Source organism: Megascapheus bottae, chromosome 6 (genome assembly GCF_031878675.1).
Source record: "Megascapheus bottae isolate mThoBot1 chromosome 6, mThoBot2.hap1, whole genome shotgun sequence".
Classification (NCBI taxonomy): Eukaryota; Metazoa; Chordata; class Mammalia; order Rodentia; family Geomyidae; genus Megascapheus; species Megascapheus bottae.
The window spans coordinates 48,909,283-48,923,685 of NC_143514.1; the positions used below are offsets into that span (position 1 = coordinate 48,909,283).

Consider the following 14,403-nt stretch of genomic DNA (forward strand, 5'->3'; position numbering starts at 1 on the left):
GGGTTTTATGTAATACCGTCTGGTCATGGAAGTCAGAGGGTTTGGTAGTAGAAGCTGGAGGAGTGATCTGGCTGAGAGGCTGTAGGGGGACATGAAGAGACATCATTCTTCTGGTGGCTACACCTCATGGTCAAGGCCAGTGTCTGGTCTGAACTCCAGGGCCTGGTAGGCAAGAGCTTCATGGTCACATTTTGTATCCCATGGCTTTCTTCCTACCACAGCTTCCACTGGCAGGCTCTAGACCACAATCTAGACCAGGTTCCAGAACATGTTCTAGAACAAAGACATGGCCTTCCTGCTCATCCGTTTGTGCTTTGGACAAGCTCCTATTTACAGTGCCCGTCGCTCTCTTCTTCACCTGTTACATCACCTTTATCCTTCTAGCCTCAGCCTGGATGCCACCTCCTCCTTAAAGCTTTCCACCACCCGCAGGCAGAGCTCAGTTGCCATGCTGGATGGCACCGCAACATGTTAATACCTGTGATGCTGTCATGATGATAGTGTACTCCCCAAACAAGAAACCTTGCCATTCATCTCCGAGTCCTCGACACCTGGACAGGAATTGGCACCCCAAAAGTGAAAGCTCAAGGAATGAAAGAGTGAATGAAGGAATATACTGATATGTTACCAACCTCTTCTTAAAGGTATGGCTAGAGTTCGACCTACACATGAGCAAAGATGCCCATAGCTTATCGTGCAAAAAAAAAGAAGGTGAGATCCAGAAGGATGCACCACAGAGCATCACAAATACAGCCACAAGCCACAGGGGCCTGAGCACAGCGAGCAGTAGTATCTTAAATAACTTAAACTGGTTCATAATTATTGGCTATACTAATGTAGGTTTTTCACAAAGGCATAATACCTATGTGCATCTGATCATATAAAATAATATTTATTGAAATGAACTCCAGGAAATGGAAACTTGAGATTTATTTTGATTCTCTTTTCTTTTCTTTTCTTTTTGTCCTGTTTGTTCATTTATCTGTCTTTGGGAGAGTAATGAGGGCAGGGGACACAGAAATGGAAGAACAAAGGGTGAACAAATGTAGCAGCAGTACTCACCGAACAATTAAAAATGAACTATACTACTTGCGGATAATAATGATGGGAAAAACTGGGAGACAGTGAGGGAAGGGGTGGCATTGTCCAAAAAGAAATGTACTTTTAGCCAGGTGAGGTGGCTCACACCTGTAATCCTAGCTACTCAGGAGGCTGAGATTTGAGGATCAAGGTTCAAAGCCAGCCCGAGCACAAAAGAATCTGAGACTCTTATTTCTAATCTCTAGAAAATGAGAAGTGGAGCTTGGCTCAAGGGTAAGGTGGTAGCATTGAGTTGAAGAGCTCAGGGATGGTGCCCAGGCCGAGATCAAGCCCTATGTATGACCCACAAAAAGAAAGAAAGAAAGAAAGAAAGAAAGAAAGAAAGAAAGAAAGAAAGAAAGAAAGAAGGAAGGAAGGAAGGAAGGAAGGAAGGAAGGAAGGAAGGAAGGAAGGAAGGAAAGAAAGAAAGAAAGAAAGAAAGGAAGGAAGGAAGAAGGAAGGAAAGAAAGAAACAGAAAGAGAGAAAGAAAGGTAGGTACTTTTAGCTGGGTGCTGGTGGCTCATGCCTGTAATCCTAGCTACTCAGGAGGCTGAGATCTGATGATCATAGTTCAAAGCCAGCCCAGGGAAGGAAAGTCTGAGAAGTCCAGAAAACTAGAAGTGGAGCTGTGGTTCAAAGGGGTGATGCTCTAGCCTTGAGCTAAGAGATAGCATCCAGGCCCTGAATTCAAGCCCCATGATTGCCCCAAAAAAATAAAAAAGAAAGTACTCTTTACCTAACTTAAGTGATTGTACATCACCTTTATCATAACAATAATTTTCCTAATATAAGTTTCTAGCATTTTTATGGCAAGAAATCCACACAATAAGCTGGAAGAGACCCTATCTTCAATAATTAATAAATAACCTAACTCAATCTTGGTGCCAGTGCTCACACCTATAATCCTAGCTACTGAGATCTTATGATCAAGGTTTGAAGCCAGCCTAGGCAGGAAAGAGGTCTGTAGGATTATTATCTCCAATTAAGTACCTTGTACCCCTTCCCCCAAAAAGCCACAAGTGGAGCTGTGGCTCAAGAGTTAGTGCAGAGCACAACCCTTGAGCACAAAATCTTAGGCACAATGCCCAGCGCCCTGAGTTCAAATCCCAGTACCAGAACAAAATCAAATAAAATAAGAACATAAATAACATAAAAACAAATGTGGAAGGGGAAAGGAGGAAGAACTCCTGTATGACTCTAGGTTTCTGCTTTGAGAAGAAGCAAGATAGATCCAAATTGGAAAGGAAAGGCAGAAGTCCAACAGAGCTATGGGGCTATCCAAGGTGCCCTGTGTCCAGTGGGAAGTGTCCCCAAGGGACACTCTGGAGCCAGTAGCTTGTGGGATGTGGTAGACTCAGTTAGTCAAGGTGCTGGTATGGAAGGAAGGAGCCATGGTAGTTTCTGGAAGCACTCACAAGGTACTTGCAGATTTTGGTCACTGTCGGTTGCTGGTTGTCCCAGGACTTTCTGCTATATGCTCTTTTGGGTAACTCCCAAGCCATGAAGCAGGAGCAACGGAACAGGGTCTTCAAACATTTCTGGGAATGGACAGGAGGAGAATACCAGTGTGGAATTCCAGGATAGCCAGCGTATGTTTAAAAAAAAAAAAAGAAGGAAAAATGTGTGAAAGTTGGACTTAGAAAACTAGTTCTGATCTGAAATATACAATTATGAAGTTAGTTATTTTGAGAAGGAAAATAACTGTCAGGGATGCCTTTGGGAAACTTCTGGTTGGAGGAAAATAACAGCTTTTGATGGGTTGTTCGTGGTTTGGCCTGGTTTCTACAGAGGGAGGTACACCAGTAGGCCTGGGAGTGGAGAAGAGGACCCAGGGCCTGTGCTCACTCACCTGGACCACTCTGGGGTTGCCATCCTGCATAATCAGCAGCAGGGGCACCAGGGTGCAGACCAGCTGTTCCTCCATGGCCTGGGTGCGGGGCTCCCGGAGCTTCTGGACCACCTTCCCATACAGGTTGATGCACGAGATGCGCACATTCTCTCTTGACTGGGGCAGAAGGGAGGCTCAGGAGTGCGCCTCCCCCAGGAGGTGATTTGGACCTTCCCTTCCCTCAATCAGAGGCAACTGGTCATGCTCCCCTAATCTGAGCCTAGGTCTGAAGTTTTCCATTCTTCCTAGCCAGGACTCCCACTAACCTAAAGGCTGTCTTCATGTCAGGTAAGAAAAGGCTCCCTTGGGGCTGGGAATGTGGCCTAGTGGAATGCTTGTCTAGCGTGCATGAAGCCCTGGGTTCCTCAGTACTCCTGATTCCTCAGTACCATATAAACAGACAAACCAGAAGTGGCACTGTAGCTCAAGTGCTAGAGTGCTAGCATTGAACAAAAGATGCTCATGGACAGTGCCTAGGTCCTGAGTTCAACATCCAGGACTGGCAAAAAACAAATTCAAAACAAAACATAATTTTAAAAAAAGTATAAATAAATAAAGTCTTAAAGACGAGCTCCCTCCAGGAGGACCAGTAAGACTGATGAGCCTTCTCTGGATGAACAATTGCAAAAGACGTGAACCAGCTAGATTCAGATTTCCCACTGGACTGATCAATTTGGCCATTCCAGGGCCCAGCCAAGTAGGCAGTAGAGAAATTGTACCCCAGGTGCTAAGGAGCACCTTCAGAATGCTCCCTTCCCCGCAGGATTCCTTACATCACTGAAGTGTGGCAGCAGGATCTGCAGCATCTCCACATAGACAGAGCTGTCTGCCAGCTTCCAGCCCTGCCCTTTGAAGATGGTCTTGAGGTTATGGGCCGCGTCCACCACCAGCATGCCATCCACACTCCTCAAGCCTTTCACCATGGACGGCAGGAGGGCCTGTACCTTGGCCATCTGTGTGGCAGAAGGATGTGGGACAGGGCTCTTCCTGGCTGAACTGGGTGACCCCACTCCAGGCCCAGGATCTTTGCCCCTGCCCTGTCTCCTGCCTGCACATCTTCCCTCGGTATCTTGCTTGGGCCTTGTTGATTCCCTCCCAGCCTAAATTCCCAAGGCCCTTGGCTGTTGGACTCCTTCTTCGGCATTAGATAAATGACATGAGCATGAAGAGTTAGCCTCTACGCCTGGGGCTGGTGACTCGTGCTTGTCATCCTAGCTACTCAGGAAGCTGAGATCTGCTTGGGATCTGGCTGGGATCTGCTGTTTGAGCCAGGCAGGAAAGTCCATGAGACTCATCACCAATGAACAACTACACAGCCTAAGTAGAGCTGCGGCTCAAGTGGTAGAGTACCAGTTTTGAGCAAGAAAGCTGAGATAGCACTCACCCCTGAGTTTAAGCCCCACTATCCACACGCGCGCACACACACACACACACACACACACACACACACACACACACACACACACACACACACACTAGCTTTTTTTTATGTATGTGGTACCAAGGAATCGAACCCGGGTCTTCATGCATGCTAGGCAAGCACTTTAACCACTAGGCCAAACTCCCAGCCCCATACACTAGCTTTTAAGGGTGCCCTGTCCCTTCATCCTGGCTACAACATAAGCTGCAATAGTGCCAGGACCCTAACTTCCTAATATATGACTAGGAATAACAGCTATTACCCCCTTTCTCCTATATGCCATCCTTAGAGTTACTGTATAAACCTTATTGGAAACTGTTGACAATAGTAAAATATATAAAAATCATGAAGGCTGATCCATTTTACAGATGGGACCACTAAAGCTGGACTCTGATTCCAGCTGCTCACATCTGAGAGACTATGACAGGCAAGATCCATCTTCCTCCAGCCCAGAGCCTGGACTCAACTCCCTTGCCCTCGCTCACCTTCTCAGATCTGTGGGCCAGAATGACCAGGCCTCGGATGGATAGCACCTTCATGATGGGATCGCGGTGGCTCAGGCCTTCCACCATCCTCCCGAGAGAGTATTCCTCAGGGATCCGACGCGCCTGTTCCATCTGGAGCAGCTAAAGAAGTAAATATACCCCAGAGAAAAGGGCCAGCAGAGCAGCGTGTTCAGCCTCTGCCTGGCATCGCAGGCATGGCGAGAAATAGTCGACTAGAAAACTCTGGCTGTTGTATCCCTTCTGCTGGTACACACTCTCCACTCTGATTCCCACATGATGTCCTGTGGCTCCTTCCAAAACTCAGCCCTGGGAATCTGTGCTTGTACAAGGCCCTTCCAGACTTCCTGTTGTCTTCCCTGGGCAGCCACAACCAGACTCAGAGAAAGGGTTCTTCCAGAGACTCAGATCAGATCAGATCAGATCAGGAGTCTCTCAGCTCCAGAGCTGTGTGACAGTGAAAACTACCTAACCTCATCTAATCAGTAGCATGATTCTTCCTTTTCATGGTTGCCAGGGTTAGTGGGGTAGAAGAAAAAAAAAAGTAGACACAGTGTTTGGCACACGGGCCTACACAAAATGGTACCTTCTTTCTTTCCCTCCCCAGGTTAGAGAAATTGGAAGTACACCTGTCAGAGAGCTAGGGCTGGAACCCAGGACTCAAGACCAGGTTTGCCCTCTCTGGCAATGACACATTCTGCTGTCACACCAGGGTTGGGCTGGTGTTTCTATGTAAACCTGACATGGTTCCTTCTTCCCATATTCACAATCCTGAGGAGGTAGAAAAGACACCAGAAGGGTCTAGAATGCCCATGTTGCCACCTGTTGAAGTCCAGCTTGGAAAAAAAAAATCCCCTCCTCCAGGAAGTCTTCCCTTTCTTTCCCTCTGTCCAAGCAGTAAGCTTCCTGTCTCTGAGCCCCACTGAACAGAGTCTGGTGGCATCCTGGTGTGGTTCAGTCATTAGCAGGGAGAAAATTTCTTTCACCTGCTGCCACCTGGGTAAACTTCCAAGGTATTATGAGAGAGCATATGTGAAGAACCAGGACAGTGAGTTCATACCATGAGGAACAGAGGCTCCTAGAGGGGAGGAGGGAGGAGGGATAGTGATATATGGGTGTGATGTTTCAGTAAGGAAGATAAAAACATTCTTGAAGGGCTGGGAATGTGGCTTAGTGATTGAATGCTTGCCTAACATGCATGAAGCTCTGGGTTCGATTCCTCAATACCACATAAGCAGAAAAAGCCGGAAATGATGCTATGGCTCAAGTGCTAGAGTGCTATAGCCTTGTGCAAAAGAAGCTCAGGGAGGGGCCAGGAGTTTGGCCTAGTGGTTAAAGTGCTTGCCTAGCATGCATGAAGACCCGGGTTCGATTCCTCGGTACCACATACATAGAAAAAAGCCGGAAGTGGTGCTGAGGCTCAAGTGGTAGAGCTCTAGCCTTGAGAAAGTCCAAGGACAGTGCTCAGGCCCTGAGCTCAAGCCCAGGACTGGCAAAAAAAAAAAAAAAAGAAGAAGAAGCCCAGGGACAGTGCCACGCCCCTGAGTTCAAGCCCCAGGACTGGCAAAAACAAAGCAAAACAAAACAAAATATTCTTGAGCTGCATAGCAGGTCTGATAGCCAGATGATCTGCACTATTTAAGGCCACTGGACTAGGCAGTTAAAATGGTACACTGGCACCTCATGTTATATGTATCTTACCACAATAAGCTAAAGGAGAGAGACTCGTGTGTGTGTGTGTGTGTGTGTGTGTGTGTGTGTGTGTGTGTGTGTGTTAGAGCCCAAATCTCTGTCCTGCTCAGAAGTAGGCCACAAACTAGCCTCTGTGTCTCTAGAGGTGAATGAGATGTTCAGTACACATTAGCCAGTCTCCCCCTCTGGACCAGTCCCTCCCACCTCCTCCCAACTCAGCTCCAGCATCGGCCCCCAGCACCTCCCAACAACACTCTTTTGCCCTAGATGTCACTTCTGGCAGGAAGCCCTGCCTGAAGCCCCTCCCCAAAGTCAGCTCGTCCCTCACTGCCCGGCTTAGTCATGCAACGCCACACCCATGTTATAACAGGGACGACCTCTGGCTCCCTTGCCATACCAAGAATATTTTGAAGCCAAGGCAGACTTAAGTTCGTATTTGCATCTCTGGTGTCTGGCCCACAGGGGTGCCCAGCAATGACTGGTGATGATATAGAGGCACTAGGGGAGTCTGGGGAAAATGGATTGGGGAGCAGAGGGAGAAAGGATGCTAGAGTGTAATTCCCACCAGAGGAGCAATCTCCAGTGTGCTCTGAGAACAGGATGAGCCCCACACCTCGCCACCACACCCCCACGCCTGGCCTGGTCAGTACCTCCACAAAGAAGGCGGTGGCTGTGATCTTGTGCTTCTCGTCGCCTCGCTCCAAGAGTGGGATGAGCAGGTAGAGGATGCGGCACAACTCCTGGCAGGAATACTGCACCATAGCCCTAGAACGTGTGTGGGAAAGTTCTTCAGGCTCTCCCGTTCCCCAGGAATCTGCTGAGTGAGGGCTGGCTGTGACAGTCAGGGTTGCCAAGATCCTACAATGCTGTGTTCCAGCCTCTCACCTCAGAAACATCCCAGAGGCCATCAGATTTATTTTGTGTGTGCCCGTATCAGGACATGAACTCAGAACCTGGGTTCTGTCCATTAGCTTTTTTACCCAAGGCTGGCACTCTACCATTTGAGCCACAGCTTCATTGCTAACTTTTTGGTAGTTAATTGGAGAGAAGAGTCTCATGGACTTTTCTGCCCTGGCTGCCTTCAAATCTCAATCCTCAGATCTCAGCTTCCTGAGCAGCTAGGATTATAGGCAGGAACCAGAGGTCCTAAGGTTTAATTGTTCCCTTCTATAGCTGGGGAAACTGAGACTAGAGTGCTAAAGCGACTTGCCTGAGAGCACAGGGGAAATCAGTAGGATAGACCAGATGAAGAGTTGGGCTGCACAAAGCCCAGGGAAGCAGGGATGGGAAGGGGGGTGCAAGGGGTTTTGCTTAGATGCCAACCCAGTCTGTCTAATGATCTGAAGTTTCTGCCAAACCAGCCCCATGCCAGCCCCATCTTACCTTGCCAGCAGAGACACTGCACGATGGTGATTTTCTGCTTGCCCCATGAGCTCCCAGCCCCCTTGGTCCTCCAGAAATGTGGCCTCATAAGAGCAGCCCATCTTCAGCAGCAGGGTCTTCACCACCCTCACCACCCAGCTGCCAAGACAAAGGAGTGAGACCTTAGGTCCACCCTGCCCCTAGCAGGCCAAGCTTCCCTGCACTAGCCTCTCCCTACTGGCCTCCCTCCCACCGTCTTTTCTCCACTACACTAATTGTCTAAAGTTTGCATTGGGTCCACAAATGTGGTTCATTACAAATGTTTAGCTTTCTGAACAAGAGAAGAAACAGAAGCAACTTTTCCCTCCCTGGGAAAACAGCTTTGGTTTTTCCCAGTCTTAGGGCTGGAATTCAGAACCTACCACTGTCCTTGAGCTTTCTCAAGACTAGCGCTCTACCACTTGAGCCACAGCACCATTTCTGGCTTTTTCTGTATATGTGGTACTGAGGAATTGAACCCAAGGCTTCACATGCTAGTCAAGCACTAAACCACTACGCCACACTTCTGGCCCTGGGAAGCCAGCTTTGATTGTCCCTTTTCTCCTGAGCCTCATTCACTGGAGGAGGAGACCATGCCAAACTTCTCCAGCCTCTGTAGTCTTCCACAGAGAGTCACCACCCAGTGTCCATCAAGCCATGGCTGGACTGCTGGCTCACAGAACAGTTGTGTCTGCTCATTTAGGCACTTAGTCTCCTGCCCAGAAGTCTTTTTCTGCTTTCCTGAGGAAGCAATTGCCCCCTCCCCCCACCACACACACACACACACACACACACACACACACACACACACAAGTAAATATGAAACAGATAGGGACTTGAACAAATAATACTGATGCATATAATATTTCTGAGAGGGAAGAGGAGAAAAAGGAGTACTGAACTCCTGAGAGAAGTGGATTGCTTCTATACTAGGTCCAGTGGGTTGATTTACAGAATAAATGTTCAAAAGTAGTTGCTTGCAGCCAGGAGTTTGGCCTAGTGGTTAAAGTGCTTGCCTAGCATGCACAAGGATCCTGGTTCGATTCCTCAGTACCACATACATAGAAAAAAAGCCAGAAATGGTGCTAAGGCTCAAGTGGTAGAGCACTAACCTTGAGAAAGTCCAAGGACAGTGCTCAGGCCCTGAGCTCAAGCCCAAGACTGGCAAAAAAAAAAAGTAGTTGCTGAACAGTCATTAAAGTAACTCTGATATATTATATTTATATATATGTATGTGTATATATATGTGTATATATATATATATATATATATATATATATATAGAGAGAGAGAGAGAGAGAGAGAGAGAGAGAGAGAGAGAGAGAGGAGAGAGAGTCATGGGGCTTGAACTCTGGGCGCTGAGACTGCAGTTCAAGGCTACCATTCTACCCCTGGAGCCACAGCCCCACTTCCCGTTTTCTAGAGATTAATTGGAGATAAGAGTCTCAAGTTCTTTAGTGAACATTGATCCTCAGATCTCAGCCTCCTGAGTAGCTAGGGTTACAGATATGAGCCACCGCACCTGGCTAACTCTGATAATGTTAACACATGTTTCTGTTTTTCTCCTCCAGTTCCAGAGCTAATATGTCTGGTTTTATTGCCCTAAAGGCTTTTGAGGAGCCCGGCCTAGGAGGCCTGCCTCACAGCCAGAACATACCAAACAGGTACAAAGGGGAGATTCTGTGGGTCATTCTCGGCGTCCTTGTGAGGAGGAGGAGGAGGAGGAGGAGGGATGCGGCCTGGCAGGTTGAGTCCGATGTGGTAGTGGACTTGAATGAGCAGTGCCAGGAGCAGCTGGGGGTAGATGCGTCGCACACGTCCCACACAGCTGTTGACAGACAGGAGCTCACACAGGCCGCTGGCTGCCTAGGGGAGGAGGGGAGGCAGTAGTGTGACCTGGTCCCTCTTGCTCTGAGAGGTTGGACCTGGTTCTGTGCTTTTCTCTGATCCAGCCTGGAAAAGTCTGGGGTTCACACCCAACCCTCTAGTGGAGGCAGATGGGACCCTGGAAGCAGCTGAGCCCACTAAGAAGAGGGCTTCTGGGCCTGGTCCTCACCGCCAAGGGCACGATGGAGGCCCGGCCCTTCTTGGTGACAGGCTTCTCCTTCAGGCTGGTAAGGAGCAGATCCAGCAGGTCCCGGACATCACAGCTGGGCTTACGCAGTATTAACTGCCTCCACATCTCTGCTCCATTACTGAGGATACAGAGAGCATGGTCAAAGGCACCCAGGACCCCCTATTGACAAGTAGCTTCAAGGCTGGGGGAAGGGGAAGTAAGATGCTGATGGAATGCGTTCATGAGCATACCAACAAGAAAGAGTCCAGAAAATATTTCTGATGGGGCAAGAGGCTAACAATGATTGAAAACATGATTTCCCCAAGTCATGGGCAAGGTGCTTAATTTACACATAACTTAATAAGTGTGCATTGGTTACCAGGCCTAGGCAAATCTCTGGGAATCCAGACTGAACAAAAATTTGAGACATTCAAGGTCTTTGAAGTCTCACAAAACTCCCTAAGCTGCTGGTGTTTCTCCCATTGTATAGATTCAGTATGGAGGCTCAGACCAGTGAAATGCCTGGTAGCACACTCATATAATCCTAGCTACTCAGGAGGCTGAGATTAAAATGCTTGCTTGAAGCCAGTGTAGGCAGACAAATCTAAGAGACTCATTTCCAATTAATCACTAAAAATCTGGAAGTGGAGCTATGGCTCAAGTGGTAGAGTACTAGCTTGAGCCAAAAAAGTTAAGGGACAGGACTGGGAGTGTGGCCTAGTGGTAGAATGCTTGCCTAGCATGCATGAAGCCTTGGGTTCGATTCCTTGGTACCACATACATAGAAAAAGCCAGAAGTGGTTCTGTGGCTCAAGTAGTTGAGTGCTGTTCTTGAGAAAGCTCAAGGACATTGCCCAGGTCCTGAGTTCAAGCCCCAGGACTGGGAAACAAAAACAAAACTAAGGGAGAGTTAAGGCCCTGACTTTAAATCCCAGTACCAACAGAATCACACACACACACACACACACACACACACACACACGCTCACAAATACTATGTGACTTAAAAGACTGTTGAGGCTAGATGTGACATCTGGAAAGCCTATCTTGTGCTCCATGCCAGGGAGCAGGAGTTAAGGCCATGAGCCCTTTGGGGCTGCATCTGATCCTGTCCATAACACTGGCCAGTACGGCCCCACCCCAGCTCCTTGATAGGTAACTCCCAAGGCAAGAAAGGTAGACAGCAGCAAGTGGCACATTTCATCCAGCCTGAAGGCACTTCTGTCTTCCTTCCACAAGGAATTGACAAGGTGCTGAAGGGTTAACCAAACCTTTTGCCTGTCTGCATTAGTGTCTGAACTTTCTATTCACCTTCTAGCTCAGTTCCCCTGGAAACCTGATAAAGATAGTATGTCAACTATGTTGCTAGGCAACGTTGCTCAACATAAAATGGCCATCTTAATGACCCTTTAGTTCACTGCATCTGGACTGGAACGATCAGTTAACTGTAAGAACAGATGCAGACCACAGATTTCCTTCCCTCACACCTGAGCTTTATTTGAGGAGCTCAAAGGGCAGCTCCCACATGAGGCTAGAGTGAGAAGAACAGGCATCCTGGGTACAAATGGTAAGGGGCCCTCATTCTCAAGGTCACACAAGTGCAGCCCGCAGGCTGGCATCAGTGAGATGCCCTCTTCCCTGTCCTTTGATGTTAACGTTGGCTATGAGGGTTTTATGGGTCTGTTTAGTGCCCCCCAGAACGCCCAAGTGGACAGTGCAGACTGAAAAGGCTCAGTTCAACCAGGGAGGGGAGAGGATAGATACAGCTGGGCCCTCCATGACCCATGATGACCACCCTCTCCCCTGAAAAACGCTTTCACATTTACTCAAGATGTAGACCAACTACTGACTTGTGTGTGTGTGTGTGTGTGTGTGTGTGTGTGTGTGTGTGTATCTGTCTGTCTATTTGTTTGTTGTGTATATGTGTGCACACACCAGTACTGGAACTTGAATTCAGGTCCTGGAACTGACTCTTAGCTTTCTTATTTGCTTTACCACTGAGCCACAGCTCTATTTCCAGGGTTTTGGTGGTTAGTTAGAGATAAGAGCCATACAGACTTTCTTGCCCAGGCTGATTTTTGAGCCTTGACCCTCATATCTCAATCTCCCAAGTAGCTAAGGCCACAGGTATCAGCCACCAGCACCAGCTTTCCTTCTCCTTCCTTCCCTCCCACCTTCCTCCCTTCCTCGCCTCCCCCCGCCTCTTTGTGACATTGGGTTTTGAACTCAGGGTTTTATGTTTGCTAGGCTGATGTTCTACCACTGGAACCATTCCTTCAGCCCTCACCAATTTGTTTTCATTATTCAAAGAGGGATGGGCTGTGAGAGTAAGGCTAGCCAGGCAGGTCTGAGCAGAGTCCCCTCGGCCTACCTACCCACTCTGGAGTTCTCCCAGCCACCTAAAACACTCCATTCTGCCATCAGTGTAGTTCAGCCCACCACCCACCTTCTGAGGTCCAGAGCGGGCAAGTGGACTGCCCAAGACCACCGGCCAACACTCAGGCCTCCTCTTTATGGGCTTCAAGTCATCCTCCTTAAGGAAGAAAGGTGTCAACTCTGGGGTGAGCAGAGGCAAGCAATGTCCCCGAGTCTCTGTTTCCTCAACCATATATTGGAGCAGTTTGAGAAATTCGAGAATATAGGGTTGCTCAGCACTAACGCAGAACTGTTCCACAAGGGTTCATAGTTGTCTAAAGTGCCATACACTAGAGCAAAAGGATCGTAGGAGAGCAAGGGGCTTCTCTAGGCAGAAGTGGGGGGAAGTCCAGCCTGAGCTAGGGCTGCCTCAACCCTCTGAGATATAGACACTGGGAGACCCCTCACTTAATACCTGTCCAGTGGGAGGGGACACATGAGCAGAGCCACCACCACCTCAGTCATGAAGGAACTGGCCAACAGGGACACGGGCAGCAGGGCCACCTCACGGGCCCGTGGCTCCTGGATGTGGCTCAGCTGGGTATAGATGCCCTGCATGATTTCTGGGATCTGGAGGCAGCAAGAGAGGCAGAAGAAAGGCCCATTGTGGAAACAAGGGAGGCATGGAGAGTAGGAAGTTGAAAGAAGAGGGTTATATAACTGTAACCCTTCTGTACATCACCTTTATAACAATTAGACATTTTTTTAAAGAAGGGGGGTAATACAAGTCAGAGATACAGGAAGGACGAAAAGGAGAGAGGAGACAGAGCACAAGAGAAAGGAGGTGAGCCAGCGCCCTTCACGCCCTTCCCCCACCCCAATTCTAAGTGTCTCACACCCTCCATGTCACTCAGCTTAAGCAGTGTGCCCATGCCATGAGCAAGTCCGTGGGAGGAGGGAGTCCCCAGGCCCTCAGAGGCCTTACCACTTCTAGCACCCTGTGGCGGTACCACTCCAGCACTGAGCTCAGTGTGACTTCCGATGCCAGCTGCATCATCTCTCCAGAGTCCTTCCCCTGTGTCTCTGAGCTGCCCTTCAGCCCTTCCAGGGAAGCCAGCAGCAAGTCCTTTACCTGCTGGGGCCCCAGGAAGTCTCCAAACTCCTGAAACAAAGGCACAGAGGCCCTGCCACTGATGAGCAGATCTGGACCCACAAATAGAGGTACAAATACCTCATGACTGTCATGTGGCAAGTCACGCATTCTGCCAATCAGTGAAGGTTAGAGCCTTGTGGGGATGGGGGGTGGTGTGCCTCAGAAATAGAGGCTGTGCCTCTAATCCTAGATTCTTAGGAGGCTGGGTCAAGAGGATCACTTGAGCCCAGGAGTTAGAGACCAGCCTGGGCAACATGATGAGTTTTCATCTTAAAGAACAAAAAAAGAAAAGGAAAACAAAACATGCAGGGCAACATGGTCCCTGAACCCAGAAATGCATGAGGAGAAGTCATGGGCCACAAGCTGGGGCACAGGGGAGGGGAAAAGGGCACAGGGCTGGCAGGCATTGTCAGTCACCGCAATGACACGGAGAATGTTCTGGCACGGGCTGACGGGGTTGTAGGGCCCTAGGAAGCGCTTGTTGCTCTCATACAGTTCCTTCTTGTTGGTCTCTTCCTTGTCTCTGGATCCTGCAGAAGAGAGCTGTTTGGTGTGCCCAGACAAGACTATTGCTTTGGCGATTTTATTAAACACCTATTCAGAAGTACTCAGATTCTACCTTGCAGCCAGAAACTGGCAGCTCATGCCTGAAATCCTAGCTACTCAGGTGGCTGAAATCTGAGGATCAAGGTTTGTAGCCAGCCTGGGCAAGAAAATCCATGAAACTCTTACCTCTACGTAACCTGGAAGTAGAGCTCTGGCTCAGGTCATGGGGTGAAAGATCTAAGGGACAGTGCCCAGGCCCTGAGTTCAAGCTCCAATACCAGCACCAGGAAAATGTCACATAGCTAGCTA

At 48.8% G+C, this 14,403-nt stretch overlaps 1 protein-coding gene across 6 annotated transcripts in view; it reads right to left on the bottom strand.

The window, feature by feature from the left end:
- The window catches only part of Mroh7 (maestro heat like repeat family member 7), a 40,991-nt gene that overhangs the window by 4,935 nt on the left and 21,653 nt on the right, over window positions 1-14,403 (bottom strand). For 4 of the 6 annotated variants that reach the window (XM_090334761.1, XM_090334764.1, XM_090334760.1 and 1 more), the window contains 11 exons: window positions 13,966-14,078; window positions 13,381-13,557; window positions 12,871-13,025; window positions 10,042-10,180; window positions 9,643-9,851; window positions 7,968-8,105; window positions 7,235-7,349; window positions 4,875-5,015; window positions 3,743-3,922; window positions 2,931-3,086; window positions 2,497-2,619 (listed from right to left, as the gene is read on the bottom strand). In XM_090334761.1, the coding sequence (XP_090190887.1) occupies window positions 2,497-2,619; window positions 2,931-3,086; window positions 3,743-3,922; window positions 4,875-5,015; window positions 7,235-7,349; window positions 7,968-8,105; window positions 9,643-9,851; window positions 10,042-10,180; window positions 12,871-13,025; window positions 13,381-13,557; window positions 13,966-14,078 (1,646 nt within the window). The remainder of the gene's footprint in view (window positions 1-2,496; window positions 2,620-2,930; window positions 3,087-3,742; window positions 3,923-4,874; window positions 5,016-7,234; window positions 7,350-7,967; window positions 8,106-9,642; window positions 9,852-10,041; window positions 10,181-12,870; window positions 13,026-13,380; window positions 13,558-13,965; window positions 14,079-14,403) is intronic. The other 2 variants (XM_090334762.1, XM_090334763.1) reach the window with 2 other exon arrangements.